Below are 26,405 nucleotides of genomic sequence, written 5' to 3' on the forward strand. Positions count from 1 at the left end.
TAACAGTTGCTATGTTGTTGCTCCGTCCATGGCTAGCGCACTAGCATGCCGTCACTTTAAGATTGGCAACCGAGCAAACCCGGAAAAGGTTCGGGTGTGTTTTCACAATAAAAGTAAAATAAAATGCTTAAACTTATAATTTATTTCATTTTCTGTCTTCTTCTTCTCCTCATTATTATTATTATTATTATTATATCATAAATATGCGATAGATAGATAGATCTTTTTTGTTTTGTAAAAAAAATATTATAAATTTTTAAAGCTGTCTTAGTGCAGCATACAAACGCACATGAAACAAAAAATTTTTTTTGCATATTTAAAATAAATTAAATTCAACTATTCATTTCCACAGAGGCCTTGACACGTTTACAAGCAGGCATTCTTGTAGCCGCCCACTCGTCTTGTCGCCCCGCCCCTGCGCGCAGGGCGGGACTTCCTTTCTGTAGCGGATGTTTGGGTGCGGACTTCCGGGCAGAAAGGGCTTGGTCGGTATCTCCAGATAGCGGATACCCGGTTGCCGCCGCCGCCGCCGCTGAAGCCCCGTAGATGAATCTCCTCCCCGGCTATGCTGCCTTGAAAGTACCGGAGTATCCAAAATGTCTGATGTCAACAAGACTGTACAGAAATGGCACGCTAGTTTTAAGAAAGGCACAGACTTTGACTCGTGGGGACAATTAGTGGAGGCTGTAGATGAGTACCAAATGTAAGTTATTTATTTTAAATCTGTTTTTTAATCCATGCATCCTGATGCAGCGTGTTGTAGGAGACATTTCGGTGCGTGGCGCTTCTTCAAGAAGTTGTAGCCTCTGAGCTGTCAGTCAGCAGTAAACAAACCCTTGCCCATCCGTGACGTCACGTGGCAGGCCCCACGCCCTCTCATCCTTAAGGATGGGATGTCTCCTCATTCAAACGGCGTCTTTCTTAAATATGTGAGCTGCTTTATCATCTAGTTTGTGTTTTGTATTTGAAACTGCAGCAAAAACACAGATCCTGACTCAGGGGCGCTGCTGGACCCGTTTTTCCTGGGCTTTAGTTCTGGGGGGGTACCGACCTTTGCGGTTCTAATCAGACACAAGTAAGTTATTTTGACGTCTTGTATTTATCGTTCAGACTAGCGAGGCAACTGCAGAAAGAAGTCCAGACTACAAATTCACAAGAGTTCACAGAGGAGCAGAAGGTAATTATCGCGTCTCTCTGAAAACCTCCGATCTGAGAAGATTTCCTGAAAGGGAACGCCTGATTTGTTTATTTGTTTGTTTGTTAAAGAAAACGTTAGGAAAGATTGCAACATGCCTGGAAATGAGAAGTGCCAGTTTGCAGGTTTGTATATATTTCGATATAGCCTGAATGCAAAATTCTAATTTCACATTTAACATATTTCCAAGATATTTCAAATGCTCCCATATTTCTTTCCCCAAGAGTTTTAGTAGTATTGCTTTTATTCTTACTGTACGTATTATTATGCAAAAAATTAGACACATTTCAAATATATAAATGAAAGTATTTTGACGTGGAACATTTCGGTATTTTAAAATGATGCTTTAGTGCACACAGTCGAAGGAGGAGCTCAAGTTAGAGGAACTGAAGAAACTGGAAACCGGTAAGTGCTCTGAATTTAACTGGCTTAAATTTAGTCCTCATAGGTTTCTCGATCTACCCGCAACTCAAATTAATCTTTTTTTTTTTTCAACAGTCATTCAAAATGTGCTGACCTACAACAAAGAATTTCCATTCGATGTCCAGCCAGTGCCCTTAAGGTAAAAACGCACGATTCAATATCTCACTTTCATTTTTTCCCCGTTTCCGAACGGGAACTCTTTAATCTACAGAAGAAACGATTTTAAAATGTTTCTCTCTGTCAGGAAAATCCTGGCTCCGGGTGAGGAGGAGAACCTGGAGCTGGAGGAAGAGGAGGATGCCGCAGCAGGAGCGGGCTCTGCCGAAGCTTTTCCCGCCCGCGCCCCCGGTACTGTCCGCCATTCGGATTACAGCCAATCACGCTGTGCGAGACGCGTGATTTGTTGGCGTCATGTCGTCGTGTGTCTCTGTCCTCTTCTATTGCCAGCTAACTTTGTTGAATGCTAAGCTACAAGCCCAGCATCAAACAAAGTTAGCAGCTAGCACAGTGTCGCATTTCACAGCTGTTTACATAAAAGCATTAGTTTAAAGTTGCTGTAAACACTTTTTTATTCATGCTAATGTTCACGTCTGCTGGCAGCGTAAATGGGGAACGCTTTGATAGCATGTTTGCTAACTTTATGTTGCGATTTCTTGTCAGTGTTTTGTTGTAATCGGCCTGAAGGGAAAATAACTTCACCTTTTGATATATTTAGAAAATGCATTATCATATCAAGCTTTTAATTAAGAAAGAAAATCCATAATGAACTAAAAGCTAGCTGAAGCTAGCGCCAAACTTTTTTTTTCACTTTCACTATTAAAATTATTACTTAAAATATATCCCATGATCGTTAAAAAGCGAGGTGTTGAAAAAATGCTTCAATCTTTAGTCCCGGGTGATGTTGCTATCTATTGCTATGGTAACATCCTCCTTTCTCGACAGGCACCCTGTTGCCACGGTTGCCCTCGGAGCCTGGGATGGCACTGCTGACGATAAAGATTGAAAAGATTGGCTTGAAGGATGCCGGGCAGTGTATCGACCCTTACATGACCGTTAGCGTCAAAGGTAACCGTCCCGTCCCGAGGTAGACGTCGAAAACGTACCTTTTACCTCCACCTCACCTGTCCGCCCGCAGACCTGAACGGCGTGGACTTGAACCCAGCGCAGGACACGCCCGTAGCCGTCAGAAAGGAAGATACCTACATTCACTTCAGCGTGGACGTGGAGATCCAGAGACACGTGGAGAAATTACCAAAAGGTAACCGCAGACGGTTTATCCACCGCTGGAGTCCTGCCTGACGAATCCGGCTCCGCTCTGGATGAATCCGGTTCCGCTCTCTCTCCCAGGAGCGGCCATCTTCTTCGAATTCAAGCACTACAAACCTAAAAAGAGGTTCACCAGCACCAAATGTTTCGCCTTCATGGAAATGGACGAGATCAAAGCCGGCCCCGTCGTGATCGAGCTGTGAGTCCGCCGGAAGCCGCCTTCGTGCTAAAACGCCGTCCCTTTTGGGACGCGATGTTGACGCGCCGTCTCCCGTGGTCCTCCCAGGTACAAGAAGCCCACAGACTTCAGGAGGAAGAAGCTGCAGCTGCTCACGAAGAAGCAGCTCTACCTCCACCTCCATCAGACGCTACACAATGACAGCTAACTCCGCGTCCCGCGGCGCCACGCTCCTCTTCATCACATCCAGCGATATTAAGTTTCTGTCCTGTTGTTCACGAGTTCATCAGGAAGACGAAGACAACCGAAACGTTTCAGTCTCATCGGCAGCGCAGATTTTTACGTCTTATTTTTACGACGCCAAATAAAGTCCATGAAAACAGCAGCAGCATTTACATTATTTATTATTAAAAGTTCTACCAACATAGTAAAATAAGTTACACATCCGAGCATCAGAGTACGCGTTTACGTTCCAGTCAGCTCGGAAGCAACAGCTTTGGGAAAATTAAGGTATTCCTGAAATGTTACATGACCCCCCCTCCCTTCTTTAAAAAAGATATTTCCACAGGAAATGACATTTAAAATCACGTTTTTCCCGACTGATGATGAATTATTGCACGCTCAGCGGTTTCAAGTGGTAAACCTGTTAATCATTCAGTTTTTATAAACATCGTTTGAAACTGAAATCTGAAAATGATCAATCGATGCTTGGACTGGATCGGGGGGGGGTGTAGGTTCAAGTCCTCTCTGCCACAGCTGGTGGTGTGTTTTTTAAGGCTTGGCCATCGCTGGCCTCACTGAGTCCTGAGGGGCCCCCTCCTTCCCGGGGCCGGCGTGATCTCCCGTAGCGTTCTGGGGGACGCTGCGGGGAGCCTGGCCGTAGCCGTCGTGTGGATGGACGCCTGGGGGCGGGTTCACGGACAGGCTGGAGGGGTCGCGTGGTCCAGGGAAGCGCATGTGAGGAGGGGGTGGTGGGCGTGGCCCCGGTGGTCCACGGATACCTGGGCAGCGAAATGAAGAGGAACGTTACCGAGGGCGAAACAAATGGCTGAAAATAGAAGGGCGGAGCTTACCGAGCGGAGGCGGCATCACGCCGAACGGATGAGGTGGGAGGGGACGGAACTGTGGCGGTGGAGGACCCCGGGGATCATATCCAGGGCCCGACCGGGGAAGGAATGCGTGTCCGTTGGCAGGTCGAGGTCCAAATTCTCCCATCGGTACAGGCGGGGGCAGAGCCGAGTGCCCATTGGCTGGGAAGGGGGCGGGGCCGTGAGGGCCGGGTGGGAGGTTGTACATGCCGGGTCGCGGAGGTCTGAAAGGTGCGTGAGGGGGCAGGCGGCCCGGGGGCGGGAGCAGGTCGTGGGGTCCGGGTCCGGGTGGAGGTCCCGGGACCATGGGGCCCGGCGAGTCCCTGATTGGAGACGCTAGGAAGGAGGCGGGGCCCTGAAAAGGACGGACAACGGCAGAAAGTGAGACCGGAGTGCTGCGTTCTCAAGTGGGTTTTAGAGCGGCAGCTCGTGGGTCGGTCACGCAATGAAGACGACGACGACAACAACAACAACAACAACAACAACAATCACATGACCTGCAGCAAAACGTGATTAATTAGATGAAAGAAAGAAAAATCAAAGCACCTTCACAAACACACACAAACTCTAGACTTTCGTCTGTTGCAGACTCGGTGCTGTGAGATCAGATCAAAGCACGCGTTCAGCCCAAAATGGTGCAGTTGCCCCCCCCCCCCCCCCCAGCCCCCAGCCCCCAGCCCCCACCCCGGGAAGCAAAACACCTCAAATCTCTGCTAACACCTCCACGGGACAGCCTCCATACTCACGGGCTCTGGACCCGCCCCCGTCTCGGCTTTTATCTGTGGATCTACTTCCTGTGTCTGTTTGAGCAAGGATACGCATAACTGGGCTTGTAGGGAGCGCTCGGTCTCGTAGAGAAACGGGTTGAATCGGAATAAAAGAACACTTACGGACACATCCATGCTGGTGGGGGAGGAGCTACGGGGGCCCGCCATGTCTGGAAGAGGAGGGAACGGCGTTAGCAAAAATAAAGGTGATGTCATCAAAACACGTCACGCTGAAGACCTACCCATTCCAGAGAGGCGCTTGTTGTCAGGGTAACGACCGTGCGGTTCTGATGGAGGCCGTGGACCTGAGCCGAAAACAAGACGCCATGAAGAACGAGACCAGAGAGAACGAAAAGAGGAAACGCCGCTCGTCTCGACTCCACGGAGGACGATCTGAGAGGAGCGAGCTCTTCCAGACGAGTTAAAAGCTCCAAACGGAAATCATTTTAACTCTCAGCAAAAGATCAAACGTCAGGATAGGATCATCATCGGGAAACCGCTGCTTTGAAAACGCACTGTAAAAAAAGGGCCTTAAAATCAACAGGAAAGACAAAGAAAAAGAGGTAAAAGGAAGAAACAGAAATAAACGGAGGAACTCGGGGAGGTGGAAAAAGAGAAGAAGTGAACACAAGGTGGCGATAGAGGGAAGCCGTCCAGCTGCGGTGAAGCGATCCGCCGGGACTCACCGTACGGGTCGACTCTTCGCCCCAGTGGGGCAGACGGAGGGCGCCTGGGACCCTCGATCATCGGAGGAGGGGACGGCGCCCCCCCACTCACAGGAGAGGGCCCGTACGAATCGCCTGCTGCGACCAAAGCGTCCGTTTAATAAAAGGAAGGCACAGAAACAAACGGAAGACGTTCATCTCCATCAGCCCGCTTTGAGGTGGGGGGGGGCTCACCTTGGCGAGGGCCTGCAGGAAGTCCAGCGTTCGGTATGAAGAGAGGGGCGCGGCGCTCGCTGAGCTGGGACGTCAGAACCGCCAGCCTGGGGGCGGGTAAAGGAACAGCAACGGCGTGAAGCCGACCGCGCGGCGAAACGAAACGGCTCAAACGCTTTCCTATTTTATCACAACGAGGAAGAGGAAGAGGAAGTCCTCCTCGCCGCGGCTCTGCCGACACTTACCTCTCCCTGAGCTTGGACGAGTCCAGCTTCTCCTGGCTCAGCGCTCGCTCGGCGTTCCGGGCGTTCACCTGCAGACGGAGGGGAAGCGTGGAACCTTTATTCACGCCGCTGGAACGTGCGCTTAAACCTGATCTGCGTGACGTACCCAGTTTGAGTGAGTTTTATTTTCCTGTTCTTTTATCTGAAAGAGAAAAGTTAAGACTTTAGAAGGATCCCCCCCCCCCCCTGCTCATTTCAAAGGGGCTCGGGTCCTACCTGCTCCTTGTAGACCTCCTCGGTTTTCCTCATCTGCTCCTCCATCTCGTTGATGCGCCGTCTCAAGACTTTGACCTGCTCCTCGGCCTCCAGCGCTTTCCCCCCCACCTCACTCAGCAGGTTCTCTTTGCTGCGTCGCTCCAGCTCCTCCTTGGTTAATCTCCTGCGGATCACCGGAGACGTCACACGCACGCACGCGCGCGCACACACACACACACACACGCACGCGCACACACACACTCACTGCTGCAAGGCGTTCTCCTTCTGCTGATACATCTCCACCATGATCTCGTTTTTCTGCTGGAGGACCTTGAGCTGCGTTTCCACGTGGCTCCTCTCGCTCTTCATCGACGCGATCGCGTGCTCCAGCTCCTGGTGTCGCTCTGTCGCCGAAAAAAAAAAGCAAAAAAGGTGCGTTTAAGCGAGGAAGAGGAAGAAGAAGAGGAAGAAGAGGCGCGTTTGAAGGACGGACTTCTGAAGACGTGACCGGCGCACCTTCCAGCGACTTCCGAACCTTTTCCTCGTTCAGCAGTTTGCTCATGAAGCGATCTCGCTCCTCCTCGACGACGGCGAGCGTTGTTTGAACCTGGGGGGGGGCGTTTGAAACCGAAGCGGGTTAGCGGCGTTTCCATCGGTCTCCCGGGTCGGAACGGAAAGCGAGCTTTCGTTGCTGCGCCGACATCTTACCCGAGAGACGTCCATCATCCGTTTGATCCGGTGTTTAATGGCCGTCCTCTCGTCTGAAAGAGACGCCGGAGGTCTGTTAGCCACGCGACGCGACACCGAAGACAACAGAACAAATCCACCGCTAGCAGTAAACCAACGGGGACGGGCGAGCTGGACGAACCGCGGGCGACTTCGCCGTTGGCTAAAGCTTTGGCGTCGCCCTTCTGCGGGTCGCAGGCATCGAGGTCGGCCAGGAGCTCGGACAGGACCTGCGGGGAGACGCCGGTTTAGGCGAGTTCGTGCTTTTAGACAAGCCGAGGGCCGATTTGTGGGACGCGCTACCTCCACGTTGTGATCTTTGAGCGCCACAGAGTCCTCCAGCTCTTTCTGGGACTTCTGATAGACCTTAATCTGCTCGCTCAGCTCCTCGTGTTTGTGCTCCCACTCCTTAATCGTCATCTTAAGCTGTGAGAAAAAAAAAACCTAAAATAAGCTAAGCCGAAATGTAGCATTCTGTTAACAGAAGAGTCTGCAGACCGTCGTACCGTTTTACTCCCATCCCTTAGCGTGGCGAAGTCTTTCTCCAGACGTTTGTGCTGGACGTGTCGGGCGTCTTCCCGTATCTTGGCCTCGTCCAGGAGGACGGTCGTCTGCAGCGGACACACGCAGGCGGGAAGTTAAAACCAACCGCGAGCTGCGAACGATCTCGCGAGGCGGATCACGCGAACCTGAGCGAGAGCTTCCTGGATCTTTCTCTTGCTCAGCTGCAGCTTCTCGTTTGACTTCTCCAGTTTGTCGATCTGTCAACGGAACGGCGGAGCATCGTGAGTCTGAGGCCGACGTACATCAGGAAGGGAGAGGATGTTCAATGATTACCCTCGTTTCATTCTGCGAGGCGCTTTTCCTCTGCTCCTCGAGTAGCTTTACGGATTTATTCTTGTCATCTACCAAGTCATCGTTTAGCTTTTGTGCTTCCGAGACCTTGTTCTGAAAGACAAGAAGTCCTTTCGCTGACTCACGGTAACTCAAACGTTTCAGGAGAAACACTTTCTCCATCATTAAAGCCAAAACAGGAAACAAGAATCCCTTCTTCGGATCTCACCTCCAGGTCTTGGATTATTTTCCTCGAACAAGTCACTTTTTCCTTTGATTGCTTTTGATTTTCTTTCAGTTGTTCAGTCTGAAAAAGAAAAAAAAAGTGTTTTATTATTATTTATTTTATTTTGAAAGTTCCAGAAATAGAATCGACACTTCCTCAAAAAGCAGCTTGTAGACGTTTCCTCAGATTTGACTTCAAGCTCACCCGTTTCTCGAGTTTAGCCATTTTTTCGAGGGCATCGACTTTCTCTTTTTTCAGAGCCTGGATTTGCTCTGTCAATCTTTTTTCGTCCACTGCGTGCACAAAAGTGAAACGGAGTGAACGAGCAGCGCGACACTCCATCCAGACACAATATTAATGTAGTTGTAGTAAAAACCTACCGAGGTATTCTCTCTTCTTCACCTAAAAAGATTCAGAAGCATTAAAGGTCAGTCTGATTGCCTCACTTTGAAATATTCATCGCAGCATTTATCCGCCACCGTTGGCAAAATCAACACATAAAAAAGGCAGCAGAGCGACAAAACTTACTGCCAACACGGTCCTCCAGAAAAACAGGGCGAACGACACGACTCCAACCAAAGCCGAGACGGCAACAGCCTCCCAGGGACAACCGTACACCGTTTCCCCGGGCGTCCACTCCTCAGGGAGAAGAGAAATCATCTGAAGACACAATGAGACATCGTAGTAATGAAAAAACACTGGAAACCAAAGGTTCGACATCTGGAAGGAAACGATAAACGGCCGTTTAAACGGCCGTTTAGCCAAAGCGATGATCAACATTTGACAATAACCTCAGCCAGATAGGGATAAAAACAAACACACAAGCAAAGACAGTCTCAGTCTATTTTTAATCACGGAGAAAAAACGAATCATTGATTCAGAGCATTACAAGACTAATCGTACGAACCACATTACAGCTTTACTGAAAGCTGCAGGTTAGTCTGACACAAACCTTTGGACCGAGCATTAAAGGAAGCCATTTTTGTAGTTTGGCGAGTGTCCCTGGGTGACTAGTTAACAACGGAGTGGATGCGCTTTAGCCATATGTTCCATTAACACGTCAGCAGCTCATGATAGCTTTGATCAATAATCGTCACTCGAAAAATGTTCCGCTCACGTGTTGCAGCTGATCCAGAAAGTACACGTAAACACGACCGGGTTCCATTGTCGGTCGGGGTATTGCATCACCATCCATGTCAGAGACACACAAAAAAACAGAACTACCCCGGGTATGCTAGCTAGCTAGCGGCTAACATTAGCTAGGACCAAAACAAACTTAAGCTAGCGCTATACGTTAGCATTAAAGCATAATGAAAACAGCTTCAGCATTAAACGCGTTTCGACAGCACAGAGTCCTTCTAACGGCTGTATTTCAGGACGCCTGTCGGCATTTTAGGTCCAAAACAAGGTCCGCCGGTCGCGGCAGCGTCCAGTTCGGCACCGGCTAGTGTTGAACTTTAGCCGCTGCGCCGCTAGTCAACAAGACGGGGGGGGGGGGGGGGGGGGCCGCGGGACGTTCAGGGACGGTCGGAATATTGTGTGCTTTTGAGTGTGTGAGCGCGGGAGTAGACAATTGGTTAAAAATGCTTTGACAGTAATTAGTAATGTGACTTTATGAATCACGTTAATTATATTTAAAATAACTACTTTATTAAATGCCACTGCAGCATGGTTTCCTCTTGACTTTCCCAGTATCCGTGCAGATCGTCGACAGTGTGTGTTGTGAGGCGCAGCACCGATTTCCAGTATTAGGTTATGGATTTCAATGCGAGACATTTGCTGTGCATTTAGAGATGCATATCGAGTAACTTATAATTGTTATACTGACCACAACGGTCCACTCTGTCGTCTTACTCTTGATCACTGAAAAGATGCAGCCCATGTAAACAATTCCAGTTGAGAACAATCCTGCTGCTTCTTCTTCTTCGTGAATTTCAGACACGGGTTCCGTGGATCCCGGAGAATCTGAAAGAGCAAACTTCAGTCACTTACTGTGTGCTATGAACAACTGAAGTCAGGAAGTTGCTGTTTGCATGTCATTATTTAATATTTCTACAAATCAATCCAGTGAAAATCTTGTTTTTAAATGAAAGACACTTGCTTTCCAAGGACGGGAATATTTAATGCAAATAAAAAAATGTGTTTTTTATAGTCCCAACCTGCAGGCGAGCGCTCAACCTCGACAGCGAGGCCCACGTCGAGCGGATTTTCCAAGGTGGTTTGAGGGATTTTAGGCATCTCTTCCGATTCGCCGAAGCTCGGCTGGTCGTCTTTGTTTTTGGTGAAGTGTCCTCCATCCTCTTTAACACTGACGTTCGGTGCAGCGCGGACCTCCTCTAAAACTAGCCGCTCTTCTTTGGTCTCTGCCGGTCTTTCCGCGCGGTCCGTTACCGTCGTGTTGTCGTCACTGTCGACGTCGTCTTCAACAAGAAGCGGCGCCTCATCTTTTACATTTAATACTTTTTTATCTGGCATAGAAACATGGAGAAGAAACAATTTGGTTAGTCAAGGAGACAGTTTAAAAAAGTTTTGAAGTTCGCCCAGACTGTACACTTGAGATAATATACATTTATTTTAGATGTCATGTGCGCATTAATTAAAAAATATTTAATAAAATACATTTCTTTTATCAAGAATATTAGGGTAATAAAAACAAATAAAATTTAGGCTGTACGCCACACAATATCGACATTTTTAACCATTCCGGATTGCCATTAGTCAGATTTATTTAGATGCACATGAACACACCTCAGCTGACCAAAAGGTCAAAGGTTTCATATGACAGGACGAGACTCCAACCGGAGACCGATGCAAGTTAACATGAAAAGATTATGACAAAAACAAGAACAAACTTCCAAACTAAAAAATAATTTCCTTTAATCCTTTGTTTTCTGCGCCTATCTTTATTCAAGACAATTTTATCTTTATTTTGAAACACCGCAAGGAGCATTTCCTCTCTGAAACTGGCGGGACTTTCAAAGACGTGAGCATCCTCTGCTGATCCCGAGCCGACCCCGTTCACGCCGTTTGACCGAGTTGAGGTAAAAAACGAACCTACCTCGACCGACGTCCGATTCTTTTCCCGCCGCCAAAGGCGTGGTGTCGCTCGCCGTCGAATACTTCTGTCGTAGACTGAACGCCAGCTCCTGGAAGTCGTCCAGGATTTCCGTCTCCTCGTCCAAAGCGCTCGTGTCCGTGTCTTGGTCATAGCTGAGTTTTCTGCCTCGGCTGTCGAGCATCTTCTCGATCTCATCCAGGATCGCGTTCTCGGACGTCTCCAGGATGCCCTCGAGCGCGTTCTCGATGTCTTGCGTGGCGCCCGTGTGCAGCCGGCGGGTCGCCTCCAGTTCGGCGTCCAAGTCCGTGAACATGGCCTCCACTTTAAAGAGGTTCTTGAGACCCAGGAGCTTTTGGACCCGCTCCAGGTTCTCCTCTGTGAAGTGGTCTCGAAGCACCGCCAGCCTCAGCACGCCGTCGCTGTACTCGGGCTCCGGCGTCGCTTCGGGCTCAACGGCGCCTGCGTCGTCCGACTCCGACAGCAAAAGTGCGTTTTCATCTACAAGTAATTCTTCCCGCTCGTCCTCTCGCTCCGTCTCCTTGTCTTCCTCATCCTCTGATTCCAAAGGAAGAATTTCTTCCAGAATCTCCGGTTCCTCAGCGGAACGATCCATCTCTAAACCTTCACGCACCTGATTTGGCGGGCTGCCATCGACGCTTTCCTCGTCTGGACTCTCCTCAGCGGACCGGTCCCGATCGGTCTCGGGCGCAGGACCGGATAATTCCTGATCCGTTACAGCTTTGTCGTCTTGGAGTCGGCTCGCCGAATCCTCGCTTTGCTCCCGGGTCGCGGCGCTACCGGCATCCGTCCCAGAACCGTTAAACGGCTCCACCTCTTCGGGCTCGGTGGGGCTTCCGGCGTCCGTCCCAGAACCGTTGAACGGCTCCACCTCTTCGGGCTCGGTGGGGCTACCGGCGTCCGTCCCAGAACCGTTGAATGGCTCCACCTCTTCGGGCTCGGTGGGGCTTCCGGCGTCCGTCCCAGAACCGTTGAACGGCTCCGCCTCTTCGGGCTCGGTGGGGCTTCCGGCGTCCGTCCCAGAACCGTTGAACGGCTCCACCTCTTCGGGCTCGGTGGGGCTTCCGGCGTCCGTCCCAGAACCGTTGAACGGCTCCGCCTCTTCGGGCTCGGTGGGGCTTCCGGCGTCCGTCCCAGAACCGTTGAACGGCTCCGCCTCTTCGGGCTCGGTGGGGCTTCCGGCGTCCGTCCCAGAACCGTTGAACGGCTCCACCTCTTCGGGCTCGGTGGGTTTCCCTGCTGCATCGTCAGAACCAGCGACGGGATCATCCTGCGATGCCAGATCCGCTGACGATATGCTTGGTTTTAATGGTTCTTCCCAAGCTTCGTCAGGTCTGACCACTTCTCCTCCTCCATCATCATCATCATCATCATCATCATCATCATCCTCATCGAATGCGGGTTTCTCGGACTCGCTGTTGGCGTCTTCATCTTCTGTTGGTTCTGTGCTCTTCCTCTCTACTGATGCCGGCTCTTCTACGACATCGACGTGCTCAACGCTCTGAGAGGTATCTGGAGCGGCGTCTTCCTCTTCCTCTTCCTCCTCCTCCTCCTCGTCTTCTGCTTCCTCCGAACTCAAATCACGGCCCGTCATCTCTCCTCCTGTGACAACCGAGAAAACGGCGTCCCCGATGGAGGTCCACATGCCCTTCTCCTCGCCGGTCTCCGGTTCGTCTTCTCGCGCTGCGCTCATTTTGAGGTCATCAGAAGACGGAGCGTTCACACTTTCCTCAGAGAAAGACAGCAACGGAGTTTCTGCTTTAATACCGGGGTCTTCGTCTGGAGGACTCTCCTCCTCTTCCTCTTCATACGGGGTGATATTTATGGTGATTAGATCATCGGAGATGACGGCGTCAAAGGTTGCTCCAAGAGTCGTTTGTAGCTCAGGGACTTCTTCTGAAACGTCGTCGACTTCGTCCGCAGATTCCGGTTTCAGCAAAGCGTCTCCCGCTTCACTTCTTTCTAGAATGTTTTTCGCCGCGTCTTCCTTTCCTCCTTCAGGAACAGCTTCTGTTTCAGAGTCCGGTTCCATCTCAGGTTGGATTTCAGGTAAAGAGGCACTTTGATCGTCTGGCGCTTCAGCGAGATCCTCCAAGTCATCGTCGCCCTCGGCTTCTTTGGCGTCCTCGTCGGCTGACGGCCGGGTTTCTGTCTGTGCTTCCCCTGCCGCTCGGCTTTGGACAGACGCCGCCTCGTTGTCCTCCAGGGACGAGCCTAACAGCGAGTCTATGTCGTAATTCTTAAATTTATCATATCCAGTGTCAAAACAGACAAAATCTGTTTCCTGAAAAGAGGACACAAATATTAAATGGAGCCAAAAGACAGAATCTGAACTTTAAATCAGCCGAATATTTCCATACCTCTGTTGGAATCTCAAGTTCTTTATCGGTATAATTGTGGTTAATGATTAGAAGGTCCTTCGGGAAATACCCAAAGTTATTTCCGACCTATTGGGAAGAAAACGTCGGGGATTATAACGACATAGATGTTCGCACGGCTGTTTAAATATTAATGACAACACAACTCACACTTCCGGCCCAAATGTCCCCTCTTCTGCCGGACAACTTGTAGTAAACATAGATAGTTTCGGACTTCTTGACGGACAGGAACCGACAGTCGGGTCCAGAGAAATCTTCCAAGGCTTTCCCCCGACACAGAAGCACTGTGAAAGCCAAACGTTAAAGCGTGAGAATAAAAACAACGCTGGGCCTGATAAGGGGAGAAGATAATCTGGCGTTCCACGGTGGCTAAAAAAAAAACCACGACATCGAATGGTTGGTCTATGTCTCTGTTTTACAATCTAATGAGTTTAACCTTTATGACGCCGAACCGATATGTTCCCAATAAAACAATCGCTCTTCACTGGCAGTAATTTAAGATAAACGTTACAACAGCTTCGATAAATTCCCAGCGCAGTTCAAGATGGTGCGATTCTAATTCCACCTCAGATCTGATCATTCTGCCTCCGTTTCGCATCTGACATTATTTTTGGTGACTCAATTGAATGCCTGTTACAAGATATCATTTTTTTTATTTTTTTCATTTTCTAACCGCTTAATCCGCTATCGGGTCGCGGGCCAAGCTGGAGCCAATCCCAGCAGTCAATGGGCGAGAGGGGGGGGGGACACCCTGGACAAGCCGCCAGTTCATCGCAGGGCATGTTACAAGATAGGATTTTTTTTTTTAAGCCTTCATTATAAGTAAATGGGAAAATTCAGATTTTTTTTTTTCTTGTATCCGGATCACTCTCAAAATTTAATAGGATCTAAATCAAACCAAGACCCATCTTCAGATGTTTTTTTTTTTTTTTTATCAAGATCCATCCAGCAGTGTTTCCTGTGAGTGCAGAGCTGCGATCCCCCCTCCGGCTTGTCTCAAATCAAGCCACGCAAACTTGACAGTATGTTAATATTTATCCCCCATTAGCCACCCGAAGCTAATGTTCCGTTTATTCCCTGGTCACGTATAGCAACGCTACCTGTCAGGTTAGCATTAGCCGCTAGATGAACACAGACAACAGACGTTAGCGCGTACATTATTAGCTAATGTTTACTATTATGTATTCGGGTACTAGCCGGTCGGTGGCTAATTAGCTGCTAACGTTAGCTTCCACTTAACATTAAAGCCAGGCCTTCCAGGCAGCCGTCCAAAAAGTATCTAAAACCTTCCAAGCTAAAGAGTGGCTAACTTCAATTTAGCTTCCCTCGGTCATTCCGTCCAGCTCAGCTAAGTAGCGACGCGCTAACCGCTGGAAGCTGTCACGGTAGCAAATATCGATTGGCAACAGGTCCAGAGATAAGGCGCAGTTTATGGCTAGCTTGTAGCATCGGGATGCGGGAAGACGCATCCTTGAAGTCCCGGCGGCGCATAAACGCAATCGGTGACAACAAGCCAGCAAAACTTACTGCTGCACTCCTCGTCGGCGCATCTTTTAAAGTCGGAGAAACGTTTTTCCGAGGCTGCCGTGGAGATAAAAATAAATAAAAGTAATGAAAAGCCTTGCCGGTAAAAGTGCTCTGCTGCCATGCTGGCTTGATTCTGCTGCTTGAGGGCGAGCAGCGGGGAGAAGGAGCCGGACACGTCAGCACAGCAGATCCGGCTTGGGTGTAGCTGGGATGGAAGGGTGGAAAAAAGGAAAAAGAAAAAAGAGAAAGGGATTCAGCAGCATCACTGCTGCAGCCCTCCTGATGCACATTATTATTATTATTATTATTATTATGAAGCCCAGGGCTTCTTCTGTTTGAAGAACTGAGTTGGTGCAATGTCATTAAAGCCGGCTGCAAAATAAATAATAGAATCTTCTGGACCCAGTTTGTGGATCACATCCCCTCCTGTTGCTGTCGCTGAGCCCTGCCTTGGGTTTCCCCTTTCACATCTGCTCCAGCTGTTCCTTTAGCTCCTGGTGCTTCTTCATCTTCTCACGCTCCTTCTTCCTGACATTTCATTTGACCAGGATTATAATCTAACACAACATCTCCTCTTTGTTCCCGATCAACTACCACTACATCCTGTATGGCTCTATTGATGTCATCTGAATGATCTCATGCCACTCATGTCTCATTATGTTTGATTTTCCCAATATCCTGATCGGATATAAGTTTCCTTTAATTGAATTGAAAGCAGCAGGCTGCTACATTTGGCCTGCTGTTCTAGGAGAATACTATCAATTAAAAAAGTGTCTTAAAATAGCCTTTCGACCAAAACATGTTAAATATAAATTATAAAAATAAATCCGTTTCTGACATCAAAACGAATAACCAGAAAAAGAACAACAATCAGGACAAAAATGAGGAACCAAAACAAAAACATGCGGCATATTTATAAAATGTACCTTAAAATATCCTCTATATACATTTTCCTGTCTTTCTTTCTTTTTTTTATTCAGATTTTATTTATTAATTACTATTTGGTATATGTTATGTATTCATAGGAACTTAAAGAAGATGAAAAACAACAAACTCTTTGTCCCGCCCTTTCCTGTTACAGGAACCAATGGCCGCGTCGCATCTCTCTGCACTTCCCGGATGATTGTGAAAACACAGTGGGAGATAAAAAAGCGAGTGGAAAATCACATGGACGATCAAGAAAAGGAGAATAATCACAGAAACTAAATGTTGGACCAGAGCTTTACCTCATCGGGACAGGTGAGCTAGCTGTAAGCTAGGCGTAGCTTCACTGAAATCTATGCTATTAAAGCAAAGTAGCTAGCGGTAGCGTGTTAGCCTTAGGTAGCAATCACATCTATGCTATTAAAGCAAACTAGCTAGCGGTAGCGTGTTAGCCTTAGGTAGCAATCACATCTTATCATGTATGAAGATACCTTAAAGGTTGGTCGTTCTCACGCCGATTTAATAAATAATAGAATAGAATCCTTTATTGTCACCGACATTTACGTCAGATAATCGGATGTTACCTGGCGACGCGGTTTCTCTCCCTCCAGGTCTCCGCCTGAGTGCACTGAACCCGACGGGAGACAATAATCCAACCTGTGCAGATTATGGATGAGTTGGAAAGACAGCCTCCTGAAGACTTGGAGGATGACGACGGTTCAGATGAAGATGACTTTGCAATACGGAGGAAAAAATCCAATCTTCCTCTGGTTGATCCCAAGTGTGAAAGTGCGTTTTAATCTCTCAGATTGGGGTTTAGTAGTTAACAATATGTGTCCGCAATGAAATAACGATCTTGCTTTTATATCAAGAGACGCCCAAGGAGACTGGGTTTCACCAGAGCACTCGAGTCTGTCTGCAGCGTATCAGAGAAGCCCTGCTGCACCAAAGGTGGCAAGAGGCGGCGGAATACATGGCGTGTTACCCACAAATGTTAGAGGACACGACCAACGGCACAGCTCAGCAGGTTAAGGAGGTACGATGTGGTTCTTGGCTGCCTCTGTTTTTGGGTTCTACGCTTCAACATCCATGAGATGAACGCTCTTCTTTGTAATCTGAATCCAGCGCGTTTGGAGGCTCGGCACCGAGATCCTTCACCATCACCCCGACTCGACGATGGGCGACTACAACAACATCTACGAACAGATGAAACACTCGGGGTTTTCACATTACGTGACGGTGCGTTCCCTGGCCCACCGGACTAACGCGGAGTTGGTCCTTCGGTTTAAATTTCATATCGCTGCTCATTTGTGTCTCTAGCTCTCTTTGGAACACGCCTTTCACATCCTGCTCCACGGTCGCATTGAGGATGCGAAGCATCAGCTGTCTGCGGCTGAAAGCTGGAGCTACGGGAATTGGTCTGCAGCTCAGTGTCAGAAGACTAAACTGGTCCAGGCCTACAGGAGTTTACTGGATTACGTCATCTGGCGTGACATCAAGTGTATGCACACCAACTTTGGTAAGACGATACTCATTTTCCACCAAAAGTTCTGTCTGTTACAGCAACGGCCCCCAACCGCCGGGCCGTGTGGCGTTATGTTACCGGGCCGCATAATAAATAATAATAATAATAATAATTATAGCAATAAATAATTGCTATAATTTGAGTCTGACAGGCGTTTTATTTTGAAAAACTAAAAGATTTTCTCCGACTAACATTTTTCCTGTGACTTCTCACGTGTCAAGACGCTTGTTTTGGTCATGTGAAAGATTAAAAGACAAAAACTTGGAATGTTTTGAAAGAAATAATGTGAGCATGAAGGACAGAAGCAATTATTGAGAACACAAGTTCAACAAACGTGTGTGTGTGAGTAGATATTGGTGTAATAATTGTTTAATAGTTATTACAAAGGCGTAATAGGATGTTTAGTTGTTACATTGACATTACTCAGTCCGCCGGAAAAATGTAGGGACCCCTGGATCTTTTATATAGCGACACTGCCACCTACAGGTCAGACTAGGAAACTGCTCGCTCGCTCTGCTAGACGCACTCTAGTGTGTTTGAAAATCAATTCAATCCTTGCGCTTCCAGATAATCCAGACTCTGCTCTCATCATGAAAATGCACAACTCCTTCAGACAGGCCTCTGTGAATCTCAAAGAGATTCTGAAAAGTCCCGGCGTCTGGGACGCTTTCATACTGCGTTACACTGAGGTGAGTGCTCGTTCCCAACTGCCTCGTTTCATTAAGGAAAATGGATTATTATCCCGGAACCTTTAGTCAAGTGACAGAGAATTAGCAAATATCCTGATGATCTAAGAATTGTCTGGGTAGATTAATCAAGAATTAAAGTCAGGCTTTCTGTTTAAGTCCCTTTTTGATTGCACGAGCGTCGTCTCATTCGAACAGATGCTGGAGTTTTATGGTGATCACGAGGAGGTTTTGAAAGTCCTCCGTGACTACGCTTATGATGACACCTTTCCACCCAATCCCAACGCACACGTTTATCTGTACCGGTACATCAAGCGGCAAAATGCTCCAGAGAAGAAACTGATGAAGGCCTTGAAGGTGAAGAACGCCACTCGATGAGTGTGTAATTATTTCTGTAAATGACACTATAAAATTATAAATTGGTATTTTTCTTTTTTTGTTGTTGTGTGGCGTTATTACGAGAGATATTCGACCATTATAAAATCTGTCAGACTTGGTGCAAATTCTGATTTTGACCTGTCTTTGATTAACAGTTGTAACAAGTGCATTTAAAACAAATAAAAATAAATTATTTATGCTGCAGCATCTTTGTGCATTGGTACCAAGCCATGAGCTGATGTTGGAGTACAGCGCTCTCCTCCTTCAGTCGGGTAAAAACACAGATTTATATGCATGTCTCCTAATCATTTATATTTTCCTTAATTAGTGATGCGGTTGTCTTTTCTTCAGGGAAGAAAGGCGACGTCCAGAAAGCGTTAGCGGTGGTTCTGGAGATGCTGGACTTCGCCTGCTGGAGGAGCTGCTTGGACGTCTGGAAGCGCTTACGAGACATCGTTAGAAAACTAGAGTTAGAGTACGTATAAACTCTTTTAAAATATCGCAAGCGCACTTTCACAATAAACTTCAGCGAGTCTTATTTTTGCGTGTCGACGCAGAGATGACTGGAGGGACGTCATCTCCGAACGAATGGCTGAGAGGAAAGATTGGTGGCCCGAGCTGCACTTCACCAGCTCCCACGCGTGCAGGGACTCCGAGGAGAACCCGGAGCTCCTGGCGCTGAAGTCCTCGCTGGCCGAGACCCTCTGCCCGGGTACGAACGAATGTGTTACTAAAATCACGTTGAATAATAAAGATTAAAATAGGAGTGGCTGTTAACGTAGATCTCGTCTTCTCTATTTACAGGCGTAAATCTTCATTACTCTGCTCAACAGCTGAACAGAACGATGGAAAATTTTCAATAAACAAGACTCCGGTTAGCCCACTCTGTCCACTAGGGGGAGCTGCCGCTCTGCTGTTTGTGCTGCCAGCATCTGGAGGTGATGCCCACATAATTTACTCTAAGACAGAGTGAAACCGTGAATATTGCTGTTGATATTTATTTAATGAGTTCTGTAAAAAAATCTGTTCTGTAAAAAATTAAAATAAACAGAAGCAGAGTCTCGTTCTGCCCGCGTCGGATCTTTGTCCGCTACATTGAGGGGATTTAAGGTCACACGGCCTGAGGGATTGTCTCTCTCTCTCTCTCTCAACCTTTTGTCACATTAGAACGACTAACACAGACCTTTCGGCAACATTGTGCGATTCTGTTGCTGCTCTTTGCGGAGTATTTCAGTCAGTTTTTTTATCCAGTTATTTTATATTCATCACTGCCATCCTTGATTCAGGCTGCTTTTGTATTTTGTATGTTTTGATTATTTCTAATCATCTTCTGTAATTTAATAAAATAAATTATTTGTCACTAGAACGTTACAGGATCCTGGCCTTGAAACGTCGTGCTCGCTCTCCTTTAAAAACAAATCGCACAATAAAATCCAGCAGCATGCCAATTTAATAAGTGGAGAGTGTCTGCACTGATTCTGTTCGACTGGGCTCGCGTGTGCGTGTCTGTGTGTGTGTGTGTGTGCGTCGCTCTGCAGTCATTACATAAACCGGAGCTCCGAGCGCTCGCCCCACCAGAGGAGCAGCTGCAGAAGAGATCTGGGAATACGCAAGCACACGTTTGCAAAATCCCAAAATCCCAGGGAGCAGCGAGGAGGATGGAGTCAGTTAAAATCTTTATTTGTCCCAGAGATTTGAATATTTCAATCGGATGAACAGTTGAAGCAGACTCTTCACTCCACTGGAGGTTTATTTTCTTCCTCTTAAGTATCTTAGTTGAGCTTAAAACTGTTTTTTATTTATGTTTTGTAGAGTTTCTATGTATAATCTATCACGTTACAAATGGGAGCCTCCTCTGACGACTCTAACAGGCCCTTTGCGCCTCCTCTGAGAAATCTTCGGACGTCGTTGGAGCCACAGGCTTAATAATTGTTGCGTAATTAATCATCAGAGCAGAAAAAAAAAAGTGAAGCCGAACAAATCGTGTAGGGAGAGATGTTTTAATTTGATGCCTGAAGTAAGAAAGGCTAGCGGATGTTGCTTTGCCGTGTGAGGTTGACTTTTAATTGAGTTTTCCATTCTCTTACAGACACACACACACTCACACGCACACACACACTGCTGCCTGGTGACTCAGGGCCTCGCTTGGTTGGTCTGCAGGGCTCCGGGGATTTGTAACCTAAAATCCAGACTTGCACGGTGACAGCAACATCTCAGTAACTCCGCAAGAGGTTTTGAGACACATTTGGATTATTCAACATTCTGATGTGCTTTGCCGTGCGGCGCTCCATGTTCCCGAGCAAGAGGGAGTGAAACCGGGAAACACGAGGCTGGAAACCAAGACCATACGGAACGAGAGTCACTTTATGATGTTTCCCACCAAGCTGCTCGATACATCCAGCGGTGTATCACGTATCCTGTGGAACATTCATGCAAAGAGCATAAATATTGATAAGATTTTGTGTTAATTACAATCATATTTATATATCACATTTAGAGGAGATGAAATGAGGAGGAGGAGAGAGAGAGGGACCAAAATAAAACAGCAATTGTAGTAGGGAGATCACGTTTTGTAATAATAATAACATGAGACATGAGTGTGTGGAGAAGGAGCAGGAGGAGAGAGAGAGGAGCTGGAGGAGAGGAGAGGAGCTGGAGGAGAGAGAGAGGAGCTGGAGGAGAGGAGAGGAGCTGGAGGAGAGGAGAAAGGAGCAGGAAGCATCCCCGGGAGGCTGAGCCTGCAGCAGCAGAGCTCAGGACGAGCCTTCATTTTAAACTGATCGAAAGAGGAAGCGGAGAAGAGCCTGATAACTGAAGACGTGTCTTTTGAAAATCATCTCCAAGTCGGACTTTCCTTCGAGCTCTGCAGAAGCCAGCCAACTGGAGTGCAAGGGGGGGGGGGGGGGTTGGGTCCCTGCGCGATCTGAAGCATGAAGCACAACAAAATTCCAGGCAGGCATCAATTATTGAAGCAGCCAAGAGACGCTGCGATCCACAGACGATTCCTTCGGAGGCTGCTTTTCTCCACAGTTTTCTGTTTGTCATCGTCACGGTCAGAGAGACCAGACTTTGATGGTTTGGACATGTCCAGAGGAGAGACAGGGATGATATCGGTAGAAGGATGCTGAGGATGGAACTGCCAGGGAACAGGGCTAGAGGTCGACCAACTTTAGTCATCTCGAATTCTTAATATTTAGTTAAATGTTCCCTATTTTTGTTTGTTCTTGTTTTCCTTTTTACTGAAATGTCGGTGTGACACATGGTGTGACCCACAAGGTGTGAATGGATCCAATCAGCTTTTATTCCACCTGTGGGTGTTTATTTTTTAAACACCCATTTTTTAGTTTATGCCCTTTTCCTGTCCCTCTGCCGAGTGTTATGACTAAACAGAGGCGCACAATGGCTCCTTTCAGTCAACGTGTAATCATAGATGTTCAACGACCAGGGAGGCATAATGGATATTTACCCTGTTTGAGAGGGGATGCCATGGTGGCGTTATCGCCCACCGACACACCCACGCGCCCGCCCTCTGAAGCCACGCAGCGCCAGGTGGCTTCGCCTGCTCTTTGTGATGGTTTCCCCGGGACCACACTGACTCATAGTGTCCCTGCTTCTCTGTAATTCTTTGTGAACACAGATGAAACCAACCAACTTAACCTGATCCCACCCGGAGAAGTCTTTTGTCTTCGTGTAAGACGGAAGACTTGTGTGGTTGGAAAATTCGACAAAGCCCGGTGCGTCGCTAAATGGTTAGCATGCTAACTGCTTTCTCTAGTATTTTCTTTGATTTTTTAATTGTTTAAAGCCAGATTGATGGCCTGCTCATTTTCTCTACGCTGGCCTGTGTGTGTCTTTGTCACGTGTTGGACTGCGTGTTAAGTCAGATTAACAAATGATAAGGCCGGTGGCGGCCTGAATAACAGCATTAACCGGAGAACAATGGGGGTGTGGCATTGAGCCCTTCCACAACCTGTCTGACAGCTTGTGGCGTTGATGTCATCCTCTGACTCAGGCCGTGGCCGCCGCCGCCGCCGCCGCCGCTCTCGTCCGCACGCTTGGACGACATGACATCACCAAAGTGACGCTCCTCTATGTCTTTCTGTCTCCGGTCATTTGGACGTCAGCGTTCCAGCTCTGCAGCCGTTCACTTTGTCAGGCTGCGAGCACGAAGGACATCGTTGGACGTGCATTTAGGCTCCTGCACACCTGTTGTCTGGAGCATTTTGCACTTTGACAGCTCCGATGGAATAAAGCAGGGGAAGCGAGGCCCGAGCGTCGACAGCACAACCACGAGATTAGGGGAGAGAACACCGACAGCAACTTCCTGGTTTCACGTTGAACGCCAGCGGCCTCGGATTCATCATTCAATTACATTAATGCCCTTTTAATGCAGAACAGCTGCCGACAGCGGTTAAACCTCTCTCCCCCCCCCCGTCCCTCCTGGGACGGCCTTGCAGCGTTGAAAGGTTCTGGCTCCTGCACTGCCATGTAGCAGGTGACCCCCCCCCCCCCCCGCCACCGCCACCGCCATCCTGGAAACAGTTGCTGTTTGGACACGATTAGCAGCGGGTGCAGAGAGAGCCATTGTTATTTAGATGAAGTTATCCCTGTGTTTATTCCGGAGGCCGAGGAGGGGGGGGGACGACGACAGTAAACGAGCATTTCTGACGAGCCGGGGTCGCCGAGCAGTTTGGTTTGAACCCCCTGAGAAGACGCAGGCCTTTAATAAACAGACGCTCTCCGTGGGCGATGGGTATAAATATCTGGGGACATCATCGAATACTCTCAGCCGTGTAAATCCATCCACGCGTGTGAGACGCTTCCATTCCGGGAGAAGGTCACAATGAAATTGCGCTTCCCACTGCGGGGAGAATGACAGTATTGGCTATTCTCGAGATCGTTATCTCAGATTTCATCGCAGCTCGAGGTGGATCTGAAAGCGCACGGCACCGAGCTCCTCCAGCGGATCGGCGACCTTTCGCCGCACGGGGTCGTGCAGCGTGAGCGGGAGAGTGAGTGCATGCGAGCCAGCGAGAGGGAATGTTTAAATTTTCTGATCCTATCTAGGCAATATTTGGTTGTTGCTAAGTGACGGCGAGGATGAGTCACCCCCCCCCCCCCCTCCACAGGCAAAGGGACATGCCAACTTGAATGAATAATGCTAAGCAGACTGACCCAAACTGAAGAAGTAGAAGAAAGGGGGGGGTTGTTATGAGTTCGGTGATGTAGCTGTTATTTTTCAGTGTAAACTTCACTTCTGCAGGTTATCTGTCGCAGCCGCCGGCCTCGCCACGCAGGCATCCGTCCTTTCTGAGGAGGACTTTCTCCCATTCTGGCAGACGAGTGCAGATCCTTTCATTTTCTTTACATTTCAGCGGCTCTCGTGCTTCAGCTTGAAGCTCAGGGTTGAGCGATGGAGTCCAGAGGAGGCTCGCGTCCCGGAGGAGACGGGGTTCAGTCGTCGGCATAAGGGATGTTATTCTTTGTTTTAGAATAACTGGCACTTTTGGAGGTCAGAAATATTTCAAGGGTCACTTTAATATTGACTTAAAAATCCCAGTTGGTTTGTTTGTCTGACTGTTAGCAACGTAACTCAAAAGCTTATGAACGTTTCTTGATGACATGTTTAGCAAATGTTGGGAATGTTTCCAGGAAGAGAGGATCCCATTTTGATGATGATCTAGAAGAGATCCTGGATTCCGGATCACTTTGAAATCTTTGCTAACATTGCAGTCCATGGAGCTTCAAAATTTGTTCCGCAATGTCTTGGTTGATTATTGACCGATGTTTATGGAATTTGACACAGTCATGTAGGGTGGTGGCCTCTATCTTAACACCGAATTTCATCCGGATCGGATCCGGATTGCAAATACTGTCTCGATACAAATGAATCTGGATTTTCCCATTTACTTATAATGGAGGCTTTAAAAAAAACATGTTGTAAACTAACATTCAATTCACTGTTAGATAGATGCGACCTGCCGAGGAGAACAGCTGACGTGTTGATTGACAGCTCCGGTGAATGACGGCTGGAAGTTATGAGTCAGCCTGCAGAGGAAGGATAGAATGGTAGAAAAAAAAACCCACAAACCTCTGCGTGCGAAAGAATAGTCTCAATGAATGACCTTCATTTCAAATGTCAACTGATGCGTAACCACTGAGAGCAGACAAATCATCCGTTTCACTTCTCATTTGGCGTCATATTTGATGCTACCTGGTTTTCATATCAATCAGGTTTTGTTTAAATGTCCTTTAATAATATTTCCACCCCCCACCCCCCCCCCCCCCCAAAAAAAAAGATGCAAAAAGAGAATGCATCATCATATATCAACAGCACTCATGCTAATTTGGTCTGGGCAAGACGAACTGAATGTTATCTTGGAGAGCTGAGGTCGCTCCCCGGAACGCATTTGAAAGGAGAGTCAGAGGGATAATCAAACCCATCAAATATCGAGACGCGAGACACGTCTGAGGCGTCTTAAAATCTGGAGGCTGATAAATGCGCAAAATGCAAAAAAGGGCCGAGAGGCTGTTGAATCTCTGGCAGCGTCCGTCCTCGCCGTCGCCGTCGCCGGACATGCTGCTTTTCAAGCTGCTGAGTCGGGCCCCATCTGTGCCCCAAACCTTCAGCAGCAACGCTTCAACCGTCTCTCAAATCCCCAGCATCTAAAGAGAAACGAAGTCAAAACGGCCAGATGGGACGAAACAGGCGAAGCAAAGGTTCGGCGTTTTTGCATATTAAAAACCCAAAAAACGTCAAACAGCAAACGGCTCGTTCGGAACTCAAACTGTCTCCTGGGACTTTGCTGAATGGATTCATGTGTGACAGCCGGTCTCCAAGGTGACCTGAGGTCGCCATCATCTCGTGCAACTCTGAACGCACCGACTTTGCACCACGCTGAAGGCAGGAAGTGGTTTGCATCTTTCACCGGGCCGCCATCAGTCATGTTTTCCACACCGAGTGACTGAAAACAGGTTTGAAGCCGCAGGTCGACATCGTCTCGTATCGCGTGTGTCATCTCCGAACGGCACGCAAAACCACACACTGTCATGTTTTCCATGCGGTGACATTTCTAAAGCGAGATATCCAATTCAAGGTCTCTCAGGAAGGAGAGAAAAGAAGAAGAAGAAGTCATCTCATCCTGTTGAGCGTTTAAAAGCAACTTCAGTTTAAGCCCCCGCTGTCCAACACAATCATCAACTACTTTAGCGTCCTTTCATCCTGGGAATCATCCTTCAAAGGTTTTTCCATCACTTATAATTAAAGGGAAAACGCACTTTGATAGCCGAAAGAACAGACATTTGAACGTCACGGACGCTTCTGAATAATCACATATTTGTCACCGTTTTTAGGGACCCTTAGTGACAGGAAGTACATTTAGAGAAACATCCTGCCAAATAAATGACGTTTTTTTTTAGCCTTCTAGGAAGGGTTTTGTAACGTTTGATGCATTTGCTGCTAACCTGTTAGCGCTACCGCGTTAGCTCCCGAGCATCGTCGTCTCATCCGATCAGCGTCACGGTTTTAACGGCACGTCCACCGTCGGTTTGCAGCGCGCCAAAGAGGAACAGAGGGAACACAAACGCTTGGCCTAAAGAAACCCGCCACGCAGGCACAACCGGTTGGATTTACATAACTTGTCAGATCACGCCGCATCCAGTGTTTGCATTCCCAACAGTTCTCTCAGAAGTCGCTCCAAAGCTGGTTTGGTTCGAATCTCCAGCGCTTATAACAGCACTTATTGACACATGGCTGTAATTAAACGCTCACAAGGAGCTTCACAAAGGAGCAGAAACGGCACTTCTAAGCTCCAAATAGGGTTCTGGGGTGAACGACACAATAAAGAAGTG

General features: G+C 48.0%; 3 protein-coding genes across 3 annotated transcripts; 2 read left to right on the top strand and 1 right to left on the bottom strand.

Annotated features, from left to right (window-relative positions):
* Positions 1-458: 458 nt before the first annotated feature.
* Positions 459-3,830, top strand: aida (axin interactor, dorsalization associated). The gene is made up of 10 exons (XM_068753449.1): positions 459-703; positions 1,111-1,177; positions 1,267-1,320; positions 1,546-1,600; positions 1,694-1,757; positions 1,863-1,966; positions 2,561-2,683; positions 2,754-2,876; positions 2,966-3,083; positions 3,171-3,830. The coding sequence occupies exons 1-10, from the start codon at positions 597-599 to the stop codon at positions 3,268-3,270; spliced, it is 915 nt and encodes a 304-aa protein (XP_068609550.1). The 5' UTR covers positions 459-596; the 3' UTR covers positions 3,271-3,830.
* On the bottom strand, positions 3,830-15,162 carry mia3 (MIA SH3 domain ER export factor 3). Its single transcript, XM_068753448.1, has 29 exons — positions 15,042-15,162; positions 13,665-13,798; positions 13,497-13,583; positions 12,350-13,420; positions 11,119-11,950; positions 10,220-10,528; positions 9,889-10,025; positions 8,589-8,720; positions 8,441-8,462; positions 8,265-8,353; positions 8,064-8,141; positions 7,838-7,948; positions 7,690-7,761; positions 7,507-7,611; positions 7,304-7,426; positions 7,143-7,230; positions 6,983-7,035; positions 6,791-6,881; positions 6,540-6,678; positions 6,296-6,458; positions 6,186-6,221; positions 6,041-6,108; positions 5,817-5,902; positions 5,604-5,717; positions 5,160-5,222; positions 5,041-5,087; positions 4,897-4,950; positions 4,136-4,505; positions 3,830-4,063 (listed from the first exon to the last, which is right to left on the bottom strand). The coding sequence occupies exons 1-29, from the start codon at positions 15,160-15,162 to the stop codon at positions 3,834-3,836; spliced, it is 5,025 nt and encodes a 1,674-aa protein (XP_068609549.1). The 3' UTR covers positions 3,830-3,833.
* A 1,000-nt stretch (positions 15,163-16,162) lies between these two features.
* Positions 16,163-19,994, top strand: taf1a (TATA box binding protein (TBP)-associated factor, RNA polymerase I, A). The gene is made up of 11 exons (XM_068753818.1): positions 16,163-16,280; positions 16,577-16,754; positions 16,838-17,001; positions 17,091-17,204; positions 17,286-17,484; positions 18,058-18,179; positions 18,375-18,533; positions 18,760-18,826; positions 18,906-19,029; positions 19,112-19,266; positions 19,359-19,994. Exons 2-11 carry the CDS (start codon positions 16,634-16,636, stop codon positions 19,415-19,417), a joined length of 1,284 nt encoding a protein of 427 aa, XP_068609919.1. The 5' UTR covers positions 16,163-16,280; positions 16,577-16,633; the 3' UTR covers positions 19,418-19,994.
* The last annotated feature ends 6,411 nt before the right edge of the window (positions 19,995-26,405 follow it).

This window comes from Brachionichthys hirsutus, chromosome 20 (genome assembly GCF_040956055.1).
Source record: "Brachionichthys hirsutus isolate HB-005 chromosome 20, CSIRO-AGI_Bhir_v1, whole genome shotgun sequence".
Lineage (NCBI taxonomy): Eukaryota > Metazoa > Chordata > Actinopteri > Lophiiformes > Brachionichthyidae > Brachionichthys > Brachionichthys hirsutus.